This window comes from Lissotriton helveticus, chromosome 5_1 (genome assembly GCF_964261635.1).
Source record: "Lissotriton helveticus chromosome 5_1, aLisHel1.1, whole genome shotgun sequence".
Classification (NCBI taxonomy): Eukaryota; Metazoa; Chordata; class Amphibia; order Caudata; family Salamandridae; genus Lissotriton; species Lissotriton helveticus.
This window is the reverse complement of record NC_136065.1, coordinates 142,656,204-142,679,962: the sequence shown is the minus strand read 5'-3', so window position 1 is coordinate 142,679,962 and position 23,759 is coordinate 142,656,204. Positions and strand designations below refer to the sequence as shown.

At 46.4% G+C, this 23,759-nt stretch overlaps 1 protein-coding gene across 1 annotated transcript in view; it reads left to right on the top strand.

Annotated features, from left to right (window-relative positions):
- Nucleotides 1-23,759, top strand: part of INPP5E (inositol polyphosphate-5-phosphatase E) — a 262,442-nt gene that overhangs the window by 126,620 nt on the left and 112,063 nt on the right. The window contains exon 5 of the mRNA XM_078641914.1: nt 6,250-6,374. Coding sequence (XP_078498040.1) covers nt 6,250-6,374 — 125 coding nt within the window. The remainder of the gene's footprint in view (nt 1-6,249; nt 6,375-23,759) is intronic.

Here is a 23,759-nt window from a genome sequence, read left to right as displayed (position 1 = left end):
GGCCCGAGCTTGCAGGCTGCTCACACCACGACTTAGGCCGCAGCACCGGCCTCACGTGATTCCGGGCCCGCCGTCTCGCGGCCCGGCTGCCACCACCGTCCATCGGGAGGGGGAACTCCAGGTCAGAGTGTGCCCCCGGGTCACCAGGACTCCTGGACCTCTTCTGCTTGGTCCGAGTACCACAGGATCAAATATTATACAGGATTTTTAAGCTGGCCGGCCGGGAGCTGAAGGAGCTCACGTCCTGTCGGCCATGCTGCCTGGCCACGTCCCACTAAAATGTCACTTTTAAAATGGACGCCATTTCTGTCTGCTTGTGCCGCCTGCCTGAGGTGGGTTGGCGGTCTAGTGTTTGAATACACTTCCCCCAGTGACAGTGAGGCTGGAACTGCCAGGGACGTCTAGAAACTTCCAGCTCTTTCTGGTAGGTGGGAGGAGGGGTGTATATGTAGAGCAGTAGAGATGCCATGTGCTCAGACTGAGGGTGGACTGGAATGAAAAGGGACACTCTGCCAGGAGGTACCGCTGCATGGGCCTGTGTGCTGGCCCCTGAGCCCATCTATAACCCTCTGCTGTCCACAGGGTCAGTGAGAGCCTTTGCTGGAGTGAAGACTGTTATGTCAGGAGGAGTGCCACTTTATGGGAGATGACTGCTTTTAGGAGCTGCTGTCCTGTACTGATGAGTGCCCACTGTCTGCTGATCTTGCCCAGCCTGGACTGCCTGCTCTGCTGCCCTAGTGCCTTGTGAGTGCTATACTTTGACTGTCTGTAATCCAAGGAGGCGAGGAGCATGGGCGCTACTCTTTTGGGTGGGACCCTGGGACTGTGATCCATCTAACGCCTCGTGAGCGCTGCCTCCAGCCCCTGCCCAGGAGAAGAAGGTGCGTGGGTCCTGCAGCGATGTGCTGTCAAAGCGCTATATTTCAATTCCCCTGTGTGTGTGCTGCATTATGGTGCTGCCATAGTGCCGTATTCGCATCGACTGAGCTCTGCTTGCTGCCATGGGGCTACAACTGTGCCTAGGTGAAGAGGAACGGACGTCTGCAGCGCCGGGATTCTAAAGCGCTATGAGTGGATCCCAGCGTGTGGGATTCCCCCCTGCCTGCTTGGTTGACAGTGGGCAGTTGCAGCGTATTGGGGGGCATTGTACTCCTCCGGAGAAGAGAGAGAGGAGTGAGAGACACTCCTGCCCTGCCCCAGTGCTTTGCGCACTTTGCTTTTGCTGTTTTTGAAGCCAGCCCTGACTTTGCAGGACATAGGGCATTTGAGCCCCTGAGAGAGGCCAGTTGACCTGGGGCCAGTTTCAGAGTGTTGTGCCCCTGATTGGGGCGAACTGGGTTTTTATGCTGGCGAGGCCTATTGCCCCATATGATTTCTTGCATAATATTGTTGCATAATGCATTTGTACCTGGGATGATACCTAATGCTTTTCCCTCCGGTTTGCAGTGCTGATTTTCAGCCATTGGTAATTTGAGAGCCCCAGAGTAGGGGCTCCCCAGGCGCAGTAGCTCCAGAAGCGAATATGCAACGTTGGGGCAGCTATTCCAGGTGTATTTACATAAAGTGTACTGTTGATGTTGCTTATGCCTAATGCATGTGGTTATATCGCTAATGGTTTCTTTCCCCCTAATGCTTACAGGATGTTTGGGGGTTACTAGGGATGCACCATTATGCTAATGTTCTGTCTTAATGTGCGCAATGATGAAATGCCTCATTTGTATGCCCCATTCTAATATGATTAGGCCCCATGTACCGCAGGAGGTGCCTCATGCATCTGCTAATGCCTAAGGGGATGTTGCCTAGCGTTTTTACCCTAATGAGAATGGTTCATTCCTACTATGTTTATGCACACAGGTTGATGCCTAATGCTCTTTCTGCCTAATCGGTTATTCACACTGGTTGTATGCCTAATGCATTAATGCTGACAATGCTTTTACCCTAATGCTACCTTGTGGGGGTCCTGCGTAAAGTGCCTAATCTAAGGTGATTTAATGCTCCCATGGTTTAGGCCCCAGCTGAGTATGGTGTGCCTAATGATATGCAGAATATGCTCACCCGTTCTGCCTAATGTATTCGTGTTTCCAGGTCCACTGTGACGGTAGGCCGAAGGTGTTGATTCAGGCTTTATGCCTGACCACTGTGTGTTTTATGCCTAGTGCTAATGGTTTCTTTTCCCCTAAGGCTGCAATGCTGGTGTTCTGCGTACAATGCCTAACCTGAGGTTCCCATTCCAGGCTACGGCAACGATGATTTATGCCTGAAGTTATGCATAATGTGTTTTCATGATTAATGCCTTTATGCTACTGTTTTTCCCTAATGCCTACGTGGCTGGTTTATGTTTAGGCCTACCATGACAAATGCCTAAAGCGATTTATGCCAAGTGCATGTCTACTCACCAGTAGGTACGGCCGGTGAGACGTTATTGCTTACGGACTTCAGTTATCCTTGGACTTGTGATGGTTCTGGCAGCAGCCTGATTGGCGCTGCCCTGTATATAGTCCCCCTGTGAATTATTACCCGGTGCCGGCTGGCACAGTTTATCTCCACCTGTGATTCCCTTCTGATGTGTTTATTTTACAATACACATACTGTTTTTCACCTAACCTGGTGTGGAGTCTCTTTTTGTAGTGTGCCTTGTGTGTCGTCTGTGTGTGCTGCGCGGATGCTTTACACATTTCTTCCGGAGTTTGGCCCACCCGCTCTGCACCACGCTACCCGTTTCTAACACTTCCGCATGTGAAAAACATGCTAACAAAAATAAATATTTGTGCACCGTCTACTAATAACTATTTTCTTTAAGTCCCATGTGGATATTCTAAGCTGTCTTATTTCTGTTTTTGACGCAAACTAGAATCAAAAAGAACAGAACAAAAGTTCACACCACTCCAAAACAAAATAACATATGACCTTTATTTGTATGTGTACTCACTGAACTGTCCAGCATAGTGCCCTGAAGCTGTGCAGCACCGGTTAATATTTAAGAGGAAATGCAAATGCCCCAAACCTGATGGTCAAGCCTCCTCGGATCGCATTAAAAGTCCTTGGCCAGTGCCATTCTAGGGACCCGATTCGGTCCATTCTAGAGCGCCAGTAACAGACTGCAGACTCCGTGGCACTTCGGGGACTGGCCTACTTCATACCTCGATGCACCCTTGGATGGTTACCGAAGGCTCGAGCTCAAACATGTATCTGGGAAAACATAATGTGGGGGTGATGTGCGCCCCAAGTAGAGCTGATGGGGTAAGCTGATCAAAACGCGCATTCCTCAGCCCTCTGGTCTGCCGGCACAGAGGCCGGACACACTTTTGTTTCTCGAGATTCAAAGCAATGTAAAGAAAATATAACATGGGTAGATTTGCACTCACTTCACTTCAAGATCCCCCAGAAGAAAGTCTGCGTGGAACGAATCCTCGCAGCCCCTCCCTGTGAGTTTTATGGGTGGCCATAAGTTGCAGTGTTTATGTGCTTGAAAGAACTTTTCGCAGCGGCAGACCCATTTCAATAAAATAAAAAATAAAAATAAATTTTCCATTCTGCAAACGACTTCCCTCCTTCTTTCCACCCACAGCACTTCTAAAGCTACCAAAAACACAAGCGCACGGCGGGTACAAAACCCCTGCAATGCTGAAGAAGTTAAAAAAAAAAATGGTAACCTGATCCACGAGGAATGCAGCTGCCACCCTTTATTTATTTATTTATTTATTTATTTATTTTATTTATTCAAAGTTTTATATAGCGCGAACAAGATCCTTACAGATATCAGAGCGCTTCACAGAGACAGGGGCAGCAGGAATGAACAAGATAATGGGAGCAGTATAGTAATCACTAACATAATAGGATAACAGTAATGTATAGAAACATATCAATATACAATCAGGTAAACAAGTAATATAAGACGGCACAAGTCATTGATCCCACTACAGAAGGGTTCAGGTAAAACCTTGGATGTGTGGATGGCTTATACCAATTTCTTAGGATAGAGAAAGCACTGGGTGGGGGCATCGGGAGGGTGATTCAATAAACCAAAGTGTATCAAAAAAAGAGCAAAACGCCGTGGGACTGAACATTAAAAAATAGGTGGGACATGCGCCGCCTTTAGCCATTTACGTGCTTTCATTATTGAAAGGCACACGCAAAAGCTCTGTGCAAAGTTTGGTTGAAAAAGTCAGGTGTTTGATTATGGGTAAGGGTATTCAACATTCTAGATCCTTGATGTTTAGGGTCCTTTGTCCATGTTTCATCCTTGAAAGATCGTTAATTGATCAGATGTGCAATTGCTGAAAGTAGCATTAATGACGAGCATGTATGACTCCCCAAAAAATAAAATGGGCTGCAAACTGGCATACTTTACAGTCAGGATATCTGTATTCTCATGGCTAGCATACAGGGTAAACACTGTTTGCTCGAGATGGAAGCTGCTGGGAGAAGGTAGGACTGCGTTGTAACACGAAATCTGTATTCTGGTTCTGGCTTTGACACTGGGGAACAATCCTGCGATCCTAATCGAGTTCGAATTTTAGTTCTCATTACGCCTTAAATTGTAAATATGTGCAATATAGTGACCTATTCGACACCAGCCACCCTCATCACCTTTCTCTGTCAAAATGTCACCATCCTAAGATACCACCATTTTCCTACCCACAGTGTTTCTTGTAGAAAGTCTTCATATATAAGTAACGATATGGCTGACTCTCATACTCCTCATCTCAGGGATGTGTGACTTTAACATTTTGATCCTCTACTGCTTAACCTTTTGCTTGCCTCCTGTTTTTCTTGGCCCTTTCTCCTCTGTAAATCTCGTGTTTTCCACCCATCTCCTTGCGTCTACCCCTACCCCACCCCTTCTTATTGATGGATCTTCCTCGCCACTTGCTTCATCCTTCTTTTCTCATTTTTCAATCCCTTCTTTGTTTGTTGCTGAATTCAAATTATTTTCGTAAATATATATAACTGCAGTACTCTGTAAAGTGCTCAAATCCCTTCCGGTGCAATGGCTTGTAGAAAAATATGCAAGTAAATCAATCTCTAGATAAGCACATTCATCCTTTTGTAAACAGGCTGCCCTGGTGCAAGGCCTCCTGATATGGAGCTAAAAGGGGCTAAGTAGAAATTTAAAATATTCACTTACACTCAGATGAAATTGTACATTCTGCTTTATCAGTTATTCTTTCTACCCCACACACGCCCCTGCCCCATCCATACTGCGTAGGTATCTATTAGGAATAGTTGCTTATCTTCGCTGAGGGCAGAGCCCTGCCTCATCTGTGAGAGTCAATGGTTTGTAGCACTTATAAGGGTCCCCGGAAGCTTGTTTCCTTCCCAGTACAAGAATTGGCTTGGTAGTTTGGTTTGCCCTGTTCCCATCATGCACTGGGACAGGAACAGACTAATTTGCATATAGCCAAGTTCTGAGCTGGGATGGTGCAGTGAGCTAAAAAACGGTGATGGATCAAGCCCTGATCTTTGGACTGGGTAAGAGTGGTCTGCTTAATTCAGGCACTCTGTTCATCACCACCCCCTTTTCTGAATCATTTTGTCCACCTTAAGCGTGGAAGGGTATACTCAGATGTGAGTCCCTTGCTCATTGCACCATCAGGATTCAAGCAAGCCGGGCCGAAGACGCCTGAAATGGCAGAAACCGGTCCCCGGAAGCTTGTTTCCTTCCCAGTACAAGAATTGGCTTGGTAGTTTGGTTTGCCCTGTTCCCATCATGCACTGGGACAGGAACAGACTAATTTGCATATAGCCAAGTTCTGAGCTGGGATGGTGCAGTGAGCTAAAAAACGGTGATGGATCAAGCCCTGATCTTTGGACTGGGTAAGAGTGGTCTGCTTAATTCAGGCACTCTGTTCATCACCACCCCCTTTTCTGAATCACTTATAAGGGTGTGCTATTTTCAGAGTATACATTCACTAAAATGACATTGCTTATTTATTGCTTTTCAAATGATCTACTCCACAGTAGAAGCATTAGTGCACACACAACATAAGTGTAGATTTCTCAATCAGAAATAAGCGATAAAGGAAAACTAAGGAATGAAGATTGTTATACATTGTATTCCCAGAAAGGATGAAAAGCTGCTTTATCACCAGTACAAAGAACTTAGAGAGGTGTAATAAAAAAAAAGATAAGTAAAGATTAAAGAGATTATTAGAGAAAGTTATTGCCTTTGACATGTTTGCATAACTATGTCTTGTCGCAGATTTTTGTTCTTCACCAAAGGTAATCCTCTTTTTTTTCTCCCCAAAGAAGAGAATGGGAAATTCGGCTTCAAGAGTCGCTCGGACCTCATTATGTCCTTCTGTTCTCCAATGCCCACGGGGTGCTGTACCTGTCGGTCTTCATCAGAAGAGACCTCATATGGTTCTGTTCAGGTTTGTACTTATAGAGTGACTGCGTAAAAGATTTTCACATTTGCATTTTTGATTTACAAGCAGGGTCGGAAATGGTGGTTACTGGCTTCGGCAATGGCGGTCTCTTGTTAGTATTTGAGCACGCCAAACGCCCTTTCACTTTAAGAATAGCTGCCGTCCCTTGCAGCACCCGCCTTATAAAGTGAAAGCGTCTCGCACCTCTGGATAATAATTGTTTCTGTTACTCTTTGGTCCAGACACACAAAAGTAGAGTTAACTGTTACCTTGCGATATCAGTTAATGCACAATACTTTACAGAGAGACACTGTGCTTAATTATAAGTCATCGACTAAAAAGGTAGTGCACGCCTGCAAGCCAGGCATAGTTCTTTGCAAAGCGCTTTCATAGATAAATGGACATAAAACGAAACCATGTGTTTTTCTTAAAAGCGACATTCACAGATGTGTAAAGCCCGAAAGCCAGACCGTGCCTATCGTGGACAACTAAAACTCACAGAAAGTGAGTTTTTTTTTGTGTGATTTGGTAATTTGGTACTACCTCCCACATGTAGACAACCAGACATATTCGTTGAAATAAACATATAAATCCAACAATGCATTTAATAGGCACGCACTGCTCCCTTCATGTATTGTACCATTCACAGGTATACCTACACGCAGTGCATGCATTTAACTTGCATGCACTGCACCCCGCTACATCCAGCACCTGCATTCAACATGCACGCACTGCGCAGTACTGCTTTATCCCTGTATTACACCCTTCCACGGCGTGCACAAATAAAGCACATATGCACCACTCCTGCAGTGCAATGTAGGCCAAGGATGAGATAAGAACACTGCAGCAGAACTTTTAAAATGAGTGAGCATGTAGGCCTCACTTCAGTGACATAGGTTAAAAAGAACCTGTTTGCTTCACTGATCTCTACACGGTATACTGCCACCACCATGTTTGTGCTGCTTAGCTCCTTGTGGAGGCAATAGTCTTCCACCACTATGTGGGTAGTGCTACGAGTGCCTCTCCCAGTCCAACAAAACCACAATCCGTGAGGCAGGCTTATGTCATGGCACACACACGTAATCTGTGTTCGCATATGACAATACAAATCAGTATTCGGGATCCAGACATCGGTGCGGCTGGACATCCAGGGCAGGAGTGCACATCCATTACCATGCAGATGACTTTCTGTCCCAATAGGTGGACTCTGTTTCCTCTAGAATGTGCTGGTGCAGGGAGGAATTGATTGTAGACTTAATGATTTCAAGGTGACCAGGTCTTGCAGCTGTAAAACATGCCCAAATCATAACCCCTCAACTACCATGCTTAACGGTTAATTTGAGCTTCCTGTGGTGATTCACAGTGTTTACTTTCCACCAAACATGTCGTACTTTACAGCCAAAAAACTCCACTTTGATAACATCTGTCCAAAGCAGACTGTGCCGAAAGCCATGTGGTTACTTAGGTAATAATGTGTAAAAGTAGGACCTCTATCTAGGGTTGCTCACCGTTCTATAGCATGCACACGGTGCATGTACTTTCACTTTGCACAGTGCCTTCAGCACTATGTGGAAAGTCTTCTGCACATATTGCAGATATTGTATGTCAAACAACAGACTGTTAAATTAAAGTCTTAGAAATGTTTCTCTTTGTGTGCCTGTTTTATTTCATGTTTACCTATGTGTTTCTTGTGTGCATTTGTGCTTGGTTCAACTACATTTAACATGTGATTATTAGAAATTAGATTAAACGTGAGCTTCTTTTTAATATTAAGAATTATTTGATTATTAGTTCTGCCTCAAAAATTATAGCATTAGACCCAAATATTCTATTATTTAGCCCCAGAAAATTGTTGGGAAAAGATTACCAGCATTTTCAATAAATGTTTTGAAATCGAACCCTTTTCTCAGGGGAGCTGAGTAAAGCAAAGGATACATTTTTGATCAAACGATTTCTAGCAAATGTAATTTGAGTGCGCTACATTGAATACGAATTTTAAGTCTGTGGTGCACCTTTTATCCAGTGTAAATTATTGAGAATTGAATACCGCCAATTCCCGTAAAACATGAAAAGCGCTTACAATTGCACATTTTATTGCATTTTATGAATTCAAACCTAGTGTTGAGAAGCAACGGAGAGCTTTACAGAACGTTGATGTGAAATACATTACATTTATCAACATTATAATGGAAGGCAGTATGCACGTGGTAGTTAATAATTTTAGGGTTTACATAGATACATATCCTAAACGCACATTTAGGCAGAGAATACAGTACAGTTGAAAGGAGGATCTATGTTGGATAGGGTCCGCGGGGTTCACATTCTTTTTAAAATGTCTGCATGGGCCTGTATCCTACAACATTTGGAGAGATTTAAGTTCCTATTAATATTGCACTAAAGAATGGAGCACGTGTAATGGATACAAGTATAAAGTTCGAGACTCTAGAGGCATAGCTTGACAAGTTTGGTTTACCTTAATTTTCATTGTTGCAGAATTACCATAGTTGCTTGGATTTAGGTCAAGTGAGTTTACTTCACCAGTAGAGTTCACTGGTATATAATGGCTTTTTGAAAGGTTTGTTTTTGTAAATTGCGTAATATGACTTGAAGATTATAAAGTTGGTGCCTTTCATGTTTGATCACTTAAGCCTCAGAATTAGGCTGTGGCATGACGGTCTGCCTTAAGAGTAGTGAAGGAGAAATTGGGCAATCCTGTATGATGGCGTCACCTCCCTTGGTGTGAGTGAGGACTAAAGCATAGACTGTGTACTAACTGGTGATTCAGGTAGGCAGGGCTTCATTCTGTGAAGGAAGTGGAATTTAAACCATATTCTTTAAGATCTTTTTTATAAAATGGTTGTTTTGAAATTTACATCTTTGTGATTGCCAAGAGGATTAGGCTAGAAGAAAAACTTTATTGATTCTTGTTGGTGATCAGAGTTATATCTTGAGGTCAGGCTTGCAATTCAAGAGCTAACACAGATACTGTTTCAGTAGCATCAATTCAAGAGAGACCGTTTCACCCAGTATTCAGGGAGGGAGAGTCATGCTTTCAACTTGTTAGTCTCTTTCATAGATGAGACTTACTTTTAATAGTTTCTTGTAATTGTGCTTAATGAAGCAGTTCTTTACATGAGTTGTGAACATGAACTGCAGAACCTTGTGGCTCCTCAGTTGACTGGGAGTGTGGAAGGGGAGCGTTGGAAGGTCTTTATTTGGGCTGAATTTCCCAAGTCTGACTACCTCGTTTGGGTGCTGGGCTTTAACTGTCGCTGAAGCGAAAGTCTTGAATGGTATAGTTCTGTTCCCTTTTGTTTCCAGTTAATACATTTGTTTTGTAGGCTTTCTCATGCATTTACCATCCTTATCCCTGGTTTTTGTTTCTTTCCTCTACACCGCCAAGAAGGTTCCGTATATGTGTGCTCTAAAGATACTCAAAACATAACATAACTGATAACATAACAAACGTGTGTCGGCTTGGAAGAACTTCCCAAGAACTGTATTGTTGACCTCATGAATTCTAAAAGAGCTGTCAATAGTGTTTTATAAAGACAGTGAAGAAACTTAAATACACAAGGCAGGGACTGTGGCTGCTGAATTTGTAGGGTTACTTTTACAGGGCTGTAATGTGGTCTAAGGACCAACTCGTAGTCCAGAAAGTGGTAGTTAGAAACCATTGTTAGTTGGAGTACAACAGACTAAGCTATGATATTACAATGTTGGTGGAGGTGAACAATGTTGTAGCAGTTGTTTAACCCTGCAAAATCTGGAGTAGATGGAGTTTTTCTGGAGAAGGCAGTATTGGGCCATTTTTAGGTCGAGCCTGTCCCATTCCGCAGGAATGGATAGGATCGAATTCAAGTGCTCGATCGGCTAGTGAAACCACTGGCGTTTCTTCACAGTGCATGTGAGGTCACGTGGCCACAAAGCGGGTCACGTGACCACACAAGCACGCGCATCTCCCTAATCTGCCTGCCTCCCCTCGCTCGCATTCACGCCCCAGGCTCTCCCACCCCCATCCGGCTTCCCTCCTCGCTCGCTCGCATTCACTCCCCAGGCTCTCCCACCCCCATCCGGCTTCCCGGCTTCCCTCCTCGCTCGCTCGCATTCACTCCCCAGGCTCTCCCACCCCCATCCGGCTTCCCTCCTCGCTCGCTCGCATTCACTCCCCAGGCTCTCCCACCCCCATCCGGCTTCCCTCCTCGCTCGCTCGCATTCACTCCCCAGGCTCTGCCACCCCCATCCGGCTTCCCGGCTTCCCTCCTCGCTCGCTCGCATTCACGCCCGAGGACCTTCGTTTTTTTTTCTCGGAAAAATGAAACAAGGCGCTTTTGTCATTTAAGCTTACAACTAAGAGCTGCTCTAAGGATCGAGGCTCGACACCAGCTGCAAAATCTTGCCATCACTCTTATGTCGGACTAACTAAACGATGACACGGTTTACACGGCCACATCCCCAGGCTCTCCCACCCCCATCCGGCTTCCCGGCTTCCCTCCTCGCTCGCTCGCATTCACTCCCCAGGCTCTGCCACCCCCATCCGGCTTCCCGGCTTCCCTCCTCGCTCGCTCGCATTCACGCCCCAGGCCCGAGGACCTTCGTTTTTTTTTTCCGGAGAAATGAAACAAGGCGCTTTTGTCATTTAAGCTTACAACTAAGAGCTGCTCTAAGGATCGAGGCTCGACACCAGCTGCAAAATCTTGCCATCACTCTTATGTCGGACTAACAAAAGCGATGACACGGTTTACACGGCCACATGGCAGTGTCGCATTGAGATCCATGCACAGCCCATGGGCCTCCCACCAGAGCATGAGAAACCCACACGTGTCCCTTCGCTCTGACTATACCCGCACCTGCTCCCCATGTAGCGCGCTCTGCCCTGGTAACCCCTGAAACAATACCACGCTCGGGTGGCTCCCTCGCCATCTTGATTTATTCTATCCTCTCGCAGCTTCCTGTCCAGACTGCTTTATCTGGGTGGGTAAGGGAAGGGGCTGGTCGGAGCATGTGTCGCCTCAACGCCAGGCAAGCTCCAACAAGGCACAGCCTCAGATGCGAAACAGCACAGAACGTGAATAAATATACATGTCCAGCAGAAGGTATGCACACCGTAATGTAGCTCAGCAAATAATTTATTTTTACAAATATCACTTACTTTAAATCTCAAAGTTTTTCAACCGTAGTTATTTTAATAACACTGTGATGATGAAAAGCTTACCCAACAACGCTTTAAAAACACAAAAATAAATAAATGCTTTTATTTGAAGATGCAATTTACAGATTGACCAAAGTTCTGTAAAACGGATGCACAGCCGACCACACTAGCTTACTGGCGCAAATTTAAATCTCTCATCCAACTGTAGCCCTCTCAAAGTACGTGAATGCAAACCACCATAATCTCTATATTTCAAAACAAGCGTATATTGTACGACCCGTACAAATGTGCTTTATACATCAAATAAATCACGTTAGTGCCACTCGGTTGCAGGAAACTGACATTTCAAATAACTACAGTAAAAAAAAAAAAATGTTTAAAAAAAAATTCTCAACTGCAGTACTTAGTAGAAAATAAATATTTCCTGTTTTGAATGAATCCTACAATTTCATATTCACTCTCATTCAGTCAGGTACCATGAAAGGAAACAATTTCCTTTCATCACTGCTCAACAAAGGATTGCAACTAATTCTATATGAACATAGATCTGAGCAAACACAATCATTGCCCGTTGCAAACTATTACATGCAGATCTACCCAAGATATCCACTGACAAGATATACAGACCTGCTGCAAAACATAACAAGCATTGGCATAGCCAATAGGTCTCGCTTGTGGGACCTTATAAGTATTTAGTTACAAGGATATTGTGCTGCAAAACAAAATACTTATAAGGTCCCACAAGCGAGACCTATTGGCTATGCCAATGCTTGTTAGTAGGTTAGGTGGTGTTTTCTTAAATATTTAGTATTGTTATGTGGGTGAAAGCTTTCTTTTTCTGGGCCTTAATCATCAAAGGGTGTAGGAGGTCCTCTTTGCAGTTCATTGCTTTAAATGACCATGATGGTGACTAGAGTTAAGTATTTAATTTCGGGTGATCTTTGTGTCGGAAGATATTGGTAATGTTTGTGAATTGATAGATCATGTTGTTGTTACGTCTGATCTTAATAATGACTGCAGACTTATTGACAGAGGGAGACATTGTTATTTGTTTGTCACAACCCTGTTCAAAGGGCCACGGGGCAAGCAATAGTTACTTGGCCCAATTGTAGTGGCTGAGGCCTTTTACTACGAATGTCTGGGGGCCTGGCCTACTATGGGCTGTGAGCAACTGGGCCAAGTTCCCTTTCAACTTTTTATGATTCTCAATGGTAGCACATTCTAAAGCTTCTTGGGGAGGAGATAGGTGCTGGGTGAACTTGGGCTCATAACCCAAAATACATCCAGCAACCCCTATAAATGATTTTCTAGTCAAGTGCTTACTTTTATGTAAAAGGTAGCATTTATATACGAACACAGAGTATAGCACACCACAAATAACACACACAGTCTTCATAAGGCAGGCACACTATAATTACCTGGTCATCTCCCAAGTTCCACTTCCTTGTCTATGGACAGTGGTTAGTTCCCATTCACAGGAGGAGACAACCAAGCTAGGCCCCGCTAGCGAGTTCAATTCTTAGAAGTTTCACTTCCCGTGCCCTAACACGTTATTCAGAGCAAGGTCCCCCACAGACCTGATGGCCCGGTATTCGGTCTTATTGCTCTCGCTGGAGTGGAGGTGAGAGGAACCAGGACGCACGTTGGTGGCCCTGTGTTGCTAAACTCTGAATGCTGCGGTCAAGATGGCAGGCGCCTGCAGATCTCCTTTCACGCAGTAAGACTCCCAGAGTCTGGTGGCAGGTCTTGGGTGCTCCTAGATTCAGGTGCTTGAACCAGTGTTCTCTCTCTGTGGGTCACAACCCCTTCTTCACGGTGACCATGCTCCCTCCACACAGACAGGGGTTTCCAAACGGTGGCTCACTGGGTGATGGCCCCTGCAGGTCCCAGAACTGCACAATGCTATGGCACATCGCTCATTGCAGAGATGCTCCAGGGTGACAGTCCTCAATCTTCATAGCTGGCCCCACCTGGCATATGAAGATCACAAGAGGCACAAATAGGGAGGCAGCCCTCTTCAAGTCACAGTGCTGCACAGGACAACAGCCTTTCTCTTGTCACACAAAAAATGAAGGACGGAATGTTGAACATTGTCAAACATTCGACCCCAGTCACAGATCTGGGTTTGATCCATTGTTATTTTTGCTCACCATACCATTCTAGTTTGGACCAGCCATATGCAAATCAGCCTTGACCCTGTTCTCCATGGAAACAGTCCAGCGTGACTGCTAGGCCAGGTCCTCCCTGGACCGGAAAACAAGCATCCTGGGACCAGTTTCTGGGCATCACCCCGGCTAGCATGAAACCAGTGGTGTAGTGAGCATGGGACCCACGCCTGGGCAAACCCTTTCCACCTAGAGTGAAAATGCAACACAAAAAGATGATAAACTGAATGTTGAACATTGTCAAACATTCGACCCCACTCACAGATCTGCGTTTAATCCATCGTTATTTTGCTCACAACGCTATTCCACTTTCGACCTAGCCATATGCAAATCAGCCTTGACCCTGTTCCCCATGGCAACAGTCCAGCCCAAACTTCTAGACCAGGTCCTGCCTGGAGCGGAAAACAAGTATTTTGGGACGGGTTTTGTTGCATCACTCCTCATCATCCTGGCTAGCTCGAAACCAGTGGCGTATTGAGCACAGGAGCCACGTCTGGGCATACACATCCTTCCTACTTAGGGTAAAAATGCAACACAAAAAGATGATAAACGGAATGTTGAACATTGTCAAACATTCACCCCCAGTCACAGATCTGGGTTTAATCCATTGTTATTTTTCTCACAACGCTATTCCAGTTTGGACCCAGCCATATGCAAATCAGCCTTGACCCTGTTCTCCATGGGAACAGTCCATCCTGAACTGCCAGGCCAGGTCCTCCTTGGACTGGAAAACAAGCATCCTGGTACCGGTTTTGGAGCATCACCCCTCATCAGCGAGGCTAGCGGTACTAAGGAGGGACTACTAAGCATATTGACCAATCAAAAGCCATCATTTACAAAGGGCGGCAGGAACAGGAGCCATTTGTAAAGGTGGGTGGAACATGGGCAGAGCTTAGGTCCCATATCCTGAATAAAGCATGCCTCGAAGAGACCGTGAAAGCGCTGCCTAGGCAAGACCAAAAAACTGTTTCTTCTTGGACCACGGTTCTGGGGTGACATCACTCGACAAGCAGCTACAGCTGAACTCAGACGTTTGTGGATGTTCAAGTGGAACGCATGCATCTTTTTGTGTCATGCAGATAAAAGCCTCAGCTGATGGTATTTAATAACAATCTGCTATTTCACTAGAAATAAAGCAGCCATGCATGCTGTTAAGGGGGGAATATCAGACACTGCAGTTCACGCAGAACATACAAATCCACGCTACACAGAACTGTGCTGCTTTGGTCCAAAGGCCAATTTTAAAAATATGCTAACCTTTTTTAAGCAAAGAAAAATGTATAGAGGCACTCAAAATTATTTCCTTAAATTCGTAGACATTGGCTCTGATAAAGGTTTCAAGGAGTCCTTGAAATGTACAGATCGCCTTTAAAAAGTGTTTTTTTTTGAAAAAGTGTACATAATGTGTTATAAAGTGTGCTTTTGTTTTTTAAAAGTTAACTGTATCATTAAAAAAATGTTTGGCATAATTTAAATGGTTATCATGACCCTTGACTATTCTTACTTCCTGTCTATCCGGATGGGAAAGTGCTAAAAGAACCAGTCTAGAAGAAATGCAAATACCTTCAAACATAAACAATGGGGAGTGGTCTGTGATAGCAAACACAACTATTTCTTGTTGCCACACATAACCAGGGCTGCTCACTGAAAGCAGAAACTGACGTGACTCAGTAAGACTGTTTTTTTGCTGGTAATGTAGGAATTTATGTTATGTTATGTTATGTTATATGCTGTTTTGTTACGCGCTCAATTACTGCCGGAGTATCCTGGCGCGGAATGAGAAGAGAGGAAACATGAATGAAGAATAACAGTGGGTTAAAAGGCCATCTTGAACAAATGAGTTTTGAGAGCTTTTTTAAAAGAACCAAAGTTCAGGTTAGCTCGCAGGAACAGAGGTAGGTAATTCCAGGCCGATGCTGCTCTGACCGCAATCGACTGCCCCCCGCCCCCATCCGGGAGCGCCGAAAACGTGGAACCAACAACAAATGTTGGGTGGCAGAGCGCAAAGGTCTGTTGGGAAAGTAACGATTGAACCGTTTCATCAATTAGGCAGGACCATGTCCAATTATTGCTTTGTGAGCCAGTGTGAGAATTGTGAAAGTAATCCCTTGTGGAAGTGGCAACCAGTGCAATCTCTGTAAGTGGATCTTAATACTCACACGGCTAGAAATGTTACATAGGAGTCTGGCGGTAGCATTTTGGATTACCTGGAGTCGCCCCACCAGATAGGCCGGGGAGCCCCTCAGCAAGGCGTTAGCATAGTCGAGTCGTGAGAGAATGAATGCTCTCGCTACTGACTCTCTCGCTGAGGGAGGAAGATATGGAAAAAACTTCCGCAATGCTTTGAGGGTGCCAAAGCATCCCCCCGTCAGTTTCCTAATGTGTGCCTCAAATCGAAGATCTTCTCCAAACCAGACCCCCAGATTCTTAGCCGGGATATTAACTGAACCGGGTAATGGAAAGCCACCCGGCCACAGTGTTTCTCTAAATCTAGGGGGAAACTGACCATACAATAGGATTTCCATTTTGTCCTCATTGCATTTCAGTTGTGCTGCAGCTAGCCAGTTAAAAACCGCAGAAAGACAGGTCCGAATCATCTCTGTGTCCAGATCAGCACCGGGCCATGTAAACAGTAGCTGCGTATGATCGGCATAGGCTAAGATTTTGGACCCCAGTTGTTCGGCCATCATTATCAAGTGGGTCAGGTAGACATTAAAAAGCAAGGGGCTCAACGTGGAGCCCTGAGGGACCCCCGTCGAAAGAGGCTTGGCTTTAGATGAAAATGGGGGAAGCCAGACCTGCTGGGATCTGGCTGAGAGAAAAGAGTCCAGCCAGTCCAAGGCTAAGCCCGCGACACCAATATCAGCTAACCGAGAAAGAAGGCGCTGATGTGGCACCGTGTCGAACGCGGCAGAGAGGTCCAATAAAATGAGAGCCGCTCTGCCGCCATTGTCCAAACACTCCCTGATAGCTTCGGAAATTTCCACCAATGCAGATTCCGTGCTGTGTGCGGCACGGAACCCTGATTGGGCCGGGTGTAGAGCCCCTGAAGCTTCCACAAACGCGTTCAATTGCCGGAACGCCATTTTTTCACCGATTTTAGCCATGGCAGGGAGTAAAGAGATCGGCCGATAGTTGGCAGGCACTGCGGGATCAGAACCAGCTTTTTTTAGCAGAGGCAAGAGCTTAGCCTGTTTCCACTCGGCCGGCACAGTAGCCGACTGGAATGAAAGGCTAACAATATGCGAGATTTCCTGTTCCACCACCTCAGCCACCCCGGCGAGCACCTGCGCAGGGCAGGGGTCCGTTGGCAACCCTGATTTCAAAGATTTTACCACTGCTAAGGTGTCTTCTGCTGATGGTGGCGCAAACTCCACCAGCCTAGGGGAGGATGACCCTAATGGAGGGGAGAAGTCGGAGAAGGTGTTGGTAGTAATGATGGACCTACGACTAGATTGAATCACAGCTATTTTTTGCTCAAAAAACGAGGAAAGATTCTCACACCAAGCAGTAGAAGGGGGCACAGTCAATTGCTCTGCACAGGGGGAGATAAAGCTTTTTACAATAGAGAAGATCTCATGGCTGTTATTGTTAGCCTTATCGATCCTGTTGGCAAAGTACTCACACTTTGCTATTTTAATGCAGGCATAGTAATTCCTCTGTGCCCCGCGCAAAGCCTCCTTAGCCAGGGGGCAATATGCTTGACGCCAGGTCCGTTCAAGTTTTTTGCAAGTCAGTTTGAGTGCACGCAGCTCTGGGGAAAACCAGGGTTTAGAAGGGGAAGAGCGGGCTCTGTGAGTGTTAGTCCCTTTAGATGAAGAAGCCACCCCTGCTGCAACCCATGAGTTGAAAGTCAGCACCGCCTTAGTCAACTCGTTGCCCAACACGGGCCGGCTCCCCCTCAGGGAGGCAGACAGAGTGTGCAAGTTAATCTTCTGAGAGCACAGAGTCTTAACGGCTGTAGGCATAGTTTTATCGGCTGACCATGCAAATCTGATCAGTCGATGATCCGACCATGTAAGGGCTTGAGGTGACTCCACCCGAAGGGGGAAGTTTGAACAAATCACATCAAGCGTGTGGCCCCCCCGAGTGTGTTGGCAGAGAGACCCATTGGGAGAGATGGGCCAAGTTAAGGGATTCCAACAATGCTTTACACTCGGGGAGCTCAGCCGTCTCAGCGTGAATATTAAAATCACCCAACAGCAGAAAACGCGGAAACCTCAGGGCCCGAGGCACCATCACCTCCAGCAAAGCCTTAAGGAAGGGGCCAGGAGGCCCCGGTGGGCGGTAGATTAAAGTGCCACCTAATGTAAAATGGGGAGAGAGGTCAAGGGAAAAATTAAGTACTTCCCCGTCTCCTATCTCGTAGGGGAATCTACATGCAGAACCCAGGATTCTTTCAGAATGACTGCTAGTCCCCCCTACCCAGTGCCCGATCTTTCCTGCATATTTTGAAGCCTCTGGGAATGGCCAATTCGACATCCGGAGCACTGGCGCTGTTAAGCCAGGTTTCTGTCACAAACAGAATGTCCAAAGAGCCCTCAGACAACAATTCAAATATATCCGCAGCATGTTTACTCATAGATCGAGCGTTGACCCGGGCCGCTGAGATAGAGTGTAATACACTCGGAGAACGTGGTGGCACAGACAACGTGGAGGTGTAGCTAAAACCACAAACAGAGCAGGGGCTAACCAAATCTGAAGTCACGGGCAGCCGCACCAAACCCGAGCAGCTCGAGGGGTTAAGAGAAAGCAGCTGCTCACGTGTGGGCAGGGAAGGCTCACCTCACCCAAGAAAGTTACCAGGTAGGTCGAACAGCCCCACAAATAATTTTTAAAAGTTTTAAAATGTTAGGAAAATAAAATACACAGGCTCAGACGCACGATCCTCCAAATGTGCAGGATAATACAAAGCGCTTCTAAAAATGTACAGCAGTCGATTTACAAGGTAAAGCTTCTTTGTAGCAATTTATGGCCACGGAGCAAAGCGGATCTGCATGGGAGCTGCCACCAACCCACACTAACTGCCATATTAGTATTATATTAACCAGCAAGACTAAAATGTAATTTAAAACTCAAAATATCCCTCTATTACATTTCAAACACATACTGGAAACTCGAGCAGCATCTGGTAGAAAAAAATTCATTATTTGAGCTTAGTTTAAAAGAAGTGCAAATGGTAAAACAATTTTAAAAAATGCATAAAATGCTGTTACTACTATGGTAAGAACATAATACGTATGCACTTTAGTTGGAGTGGAAAAAATGTACTGTGATATTTTTAGTGCTAATAAACTATTGTACAGCGCACAGCCTGTGTTTAGTGTGGCATCATGCACCTTTAGACAATCTGAGATATTATTTTGTAAACGTCTATGTATCTCTCAGACCGTAGTCAGTTGCTAACAATTTTTGGCATTATTGTTGTCCTTCTTTGCTGCCTTCTCATTGGGCATCACTTGCCGTACATTCCTTACTATTCTTTCCGTGGTGCATGGATCAAGTACAGATCAATCGGGTCTGATTAGCGTCCCTCCGCTAGCCATCCGCTGCTCATGCTGTGATTCAGGTATCATTTCTGGGCTGTGATGCGCCCAGCGCTTGCCACATCATAGATCCTATTTTTAACTTAACCCCTCCAGGTTTCTTCTCTCCTCCCATGTGCACTCCCAAGGTTCTTCTCACTCTGTTTCTCTTTCTTCTTCCCATCCCGCCCGCCCCGTTTCTTTCTTCTCCCCTGCCCGCACCGTTTCTCTTTCTTCTCCCCCTGCGCTTTTCCGCCCGCCCCGTTTCTCTTTCTTCTCTCCCTCCCACCCGCCCTGTTTCTCTTTCTTCTCCCCCTCCCGCCCGCCCCGTTTCTCTTTCTTCTCTCCCTGTTTCTCTTTCTTCTCCCCCTCCCACCCGCCCATTTCTCTTTCTTCACCCCCTCCCACCCGCCCGTTTCTCTTTCTTATCCCCCTCCCACCCGCCCGTTTCTCTTTCTTATCCCCCTCCCACCCGCCCGTTTCTCTTTCTTATCCCCCTCCCACCCGCCCGTTTCTCTTTCTTATCCCCCTCCCACCCGCCCGTTTCTCTTTCTTCTCCCCTCCCACCCGCCAGTTTCTCTTTCTTCTCCCCCTCCCACCCGCCCGTTTCTCTTTCTTCTCCCCCTCCCACCCGCCCGTTTCTCTTTCTTCTCCCCCTCCCACCCGCCCGTTTCTCTTTCTTCTCCCCCTCCCACCCGCCCTTTTCTCTTTCTTCCCCCCCTCCCACCCGCCCTTTTCTCTTTCTTCCCCCCTCCCACCCGCCCATTTCTCTTTCTTCTCCCCTCCCACCCGTCCATTTCTCTTTCTTCTCCCCCTCCCACACGCCTGTTTTGCTTTCTTCTCCCCCTCCCACCCGCCCGTTTCGCTTTCTTCTCCCCTCCCAGCCACCCGTTTCCCTTTCTTCTGATCCCCTCCCGCCCACCCGTTTCCCTTTCTTCTGATCCCCTCCCGCCCACCCGTTTCCCTTTCTTCTGATCCCCTCCCGCCCACCCGTTTCCCTTTCTTCTGATCCCCTCCCGCCCACCCGTTTCCCTTTCTTCTGATCCCCTCCCGCCTACCCGTTTCCCTTTCTTCTGATCCCCTCCCGCCCACCCGTTTCCCTTTCTTCTGATCCCCTCCCGCCCACCCGTTTCCCTTTCTTCTGATCCCCTCCCGCCCACCCGTTTCCCTTTCTTCTGATCCCCTCCCGCCCACCCGTTTCCCTTTCTTCTGATCCCCTCCCGCCCACCCGTTTCCCTTTCTTCTGATCCCCTCCCGCCCACCCGTTTCCCTTTCTTCTGATCCCCTCCCGCCCACCCACCCGTTTCCCTTACTTCTGATCCCCTCCCGCCCACCCGTTTCCCTTACTTCTGATCCCCTCCCGCCCACCCGTTTCCCTTACTTCTGATCCCCTCCCGCCCACCCGTTTCCCTTACTTCTGATCCCCTCCCGCCCACCCGTTTCCCTTACTTCTGATCCCCTCCCGCCCACCCGTTTCCCTTACTTCTGATCCCCTCCCGCCAACCCGTTTCCCTTACTTCTGATCCCCTCCCGCCCACCCGTTTCCCTACTTCTGATCCCCTCCCGCCCACCCGTTTCCCTACTTCTGATCCCCTCCCGCCCACCCGTTTCCCTTTCTTCTGATCCCCTCCCGCCCACCCGTTTCCCTTTCTTCTGATCCCCTCCCGCCCACCCGTTTCCCTTTCTTCTGATCCCCTCCCGCCCACCCGTTTCCCTTTCTTCTGATCCCCTCCCGCCCACCCGTTTCCCTTTCTTCTGATCCCCTCCCGCCCACCCGTTTCCCTTTCTTCTGATCCCCTCCCGCCCGCCCTGTTTCTCTTTCTTCTGATCCCCTCCTGCCCGCTCCGTTTCTCTTTCTTCTGCTCCCCTCCCTCCCGCACAATTCCCTTTCTTTTGATCCCCTCCCGCCCACCCCGTTTCTCTTTCATCGCCCTTTCCAAGTGGAAAAAGCAGTATGAAGCGAGCCTCTATAGAGTGCTTTTTAAAAAAATCATCCTGTTTTCCACCCCCCACCCGATTGCCAAAGTCAATAAGTTGCCCATAGGCCAGACCTATTGCCTTTGCCAACGCCAACGCCAAAAACATAGTCAAGCTTCTTGTGTACAATATCCATTAGGAGATAACACATGATATTCACTTTCTGTCTCACCAATCTAATGGAACAATCCCAACTCCCCCCTTGGCTTTGCCAATGTTTTTAATAATCTGTTTCGAGACACAAATGTGATTTAGTGTCTCACATCTTTAAAATTCATATTATGGTGTTGCTCCTTTTGAAGTGTCCTCTCTCCTGTTCTGTCCTTTTTCCAGGAAGCAGTCTATCACAGTAGGAACGACTCCTAGTTTGATAGACCCACAACAAATGTCATGCAAGGGTCTCCAGTTTCATACTTGGATATCAGCTTCACTAATATATGCTCAAGAAAAGATTGCTAAAGAGCCCCTGTTCTATTCTTTATGATTCTCTTATCTTCTCTGTCTCCTTCCTGAGATTGGCCTAGGCCCCTTTTGCCAATTACCTCCTCTAGAATCAAAGAGCCCCTTTGAAGTGCATGAAGGACCTGGCATCCTCCAATGTGTGTGTCCCATCCAACTCTCGGGAATGTTGTAATCCTTCAACTCTTGTCTGTGGAGATCCTCTACTTCCAGATATCTTCTCCATCAACCCCTGGGCTTCCCAATAAGCAAGCATCCTTAAGCGCTGCACGCCATCCATGTACTGCACCACTTACAGGCATCCATACATACGGCGCACAGCATCTCTACGGGCAGGCCTCCATATACTGCACCCACAGCCACACATATATACCAACAGATGTCCAGGCCGCCATGTGCTGCTCCTACAGGGACACATACATGCCAGTGTACTGTAAACCAACATGCACGCAGACCTCCATGTACTACAGCCCTAGGTACACAAACCTGCACATGCTGCCAAGGGTACGTCCATGCTGATGTCGGCCATTGGTGAACTAAGCACACAGAAACGTAAATTTACTCAAGTCGCTCAGTAGGTACCACTCCCCTGACACAAATAACAAGCATTGGAAATGCAATAGGTCTCGCATTAGAAAAGTTGGAGCTATTGGTTTTGTAAATGACAATTTTTTTTTAATGTGTTGGTCTTGAAAATAGCCAAATTAATAGCTTTGTCATTTACAATGCCAATACTTTAATTAAACTTTTTCAAACGTGACACCTATAGCATTTGTAATGCAACATGTTTTGTATGTACGTGACTTAGATGTATTCATCTAACAAATACAAATGGCTTTTAATTTTTTTAAATAATTAATACTGAAATAAAAGTTCTTGTAATTTATAATAGCAATAGCTTAAACTATTGTAAATAACTTTTGTGCCTACAATATGTGCCAGTCACACAGGTGCCCTTACATCTCTATGCCCACTCTATGCAAAGGCCTAGGTGTCCTATGAAAAATACTGTGTTAGGTCGTGTGTTAGACACACAACTGGACATCTGCGCCGAGGATTTGTACGCAGATATTAGAAAAAAATGATATAACCTCTGCTTCTCTCAAACCCAATGCGCACAATGTTGTAGGGGATGGACGTTTTAGAACAGCCTTGGAGCAAAGACGAGCACACCGACATCACTGAGGTTTCTGTGTGCCCTGGGTATTAGGTGAAGTGCGAAAGCCTCTATTCTTCCGTTCAGGAAGGAGGAGGAGGCAACAGCTGTAGCCAAATAGAGGGAGCAAGCATTAGCACATGTAACAAACATTTGCAATGCAATACGTCTTGTATTTGTTTGACTTAACTATTGAAAATCGCGTAACATGCTGTAAAATAAAGCGGGCGCCCAGCTCTTTAAATAGAGTCCAGGGTGAAAAGTGATGTGGGGGAAGAAGGGGAGATTAAGTAAAATGTAAGCAGTGCCATGCGCTGCGGCGATAAGAGGGCGGAAAGGACGGCCGTGGGAGGTGGGAGGAGGAGTAGGAGAGTGGTGCAGGCGGGGGGCGGGGACCGGAGCCTTTGAAGAGACAAATGGTGACGCTGAGCAGGCATTGAAGACAAGTGCATATGTGATGTAACTGCTCCTTTTGTAAAGCGCTCTGACACCTTCGGGAAAAGTTCGCACTATAAAAAGTCGCATTAAAATAAATAAAATAAAACACAATCCCCAGATGGCTATAAGTGCCGAGAAGCAGCAGCGAGCTTACAAGAGCTTTACAACAGCAACAAGATTTAGAAACAGAGCAGCATGTCTGCTATAAAAGTTAAAAAGTGGTGCAGCGTGCGGAGCGCTTTTATCTGCTTTGCTTGTTGTTTAAGTATGCAGCTTAGCGCTATAGCGCTGACTTCCAAAATCGATGTTCATCCAGAAAGTGGGGCAGAATAAAGTAAAACCTCTCCCTTTCCGCTCAAACAGCTCCACTAGAGCTGCGGAAGACCGAAGGGTAGGTACGGAGCAGTAAATATAAAAAAATGAAACCCCTTCCCTTCAACATAATGCCCAGATGGCTATAAGTGCCGAGAAGCATCAGCAAACTTACAAGACCATATGTAATGTAACTGGTCCTTATGT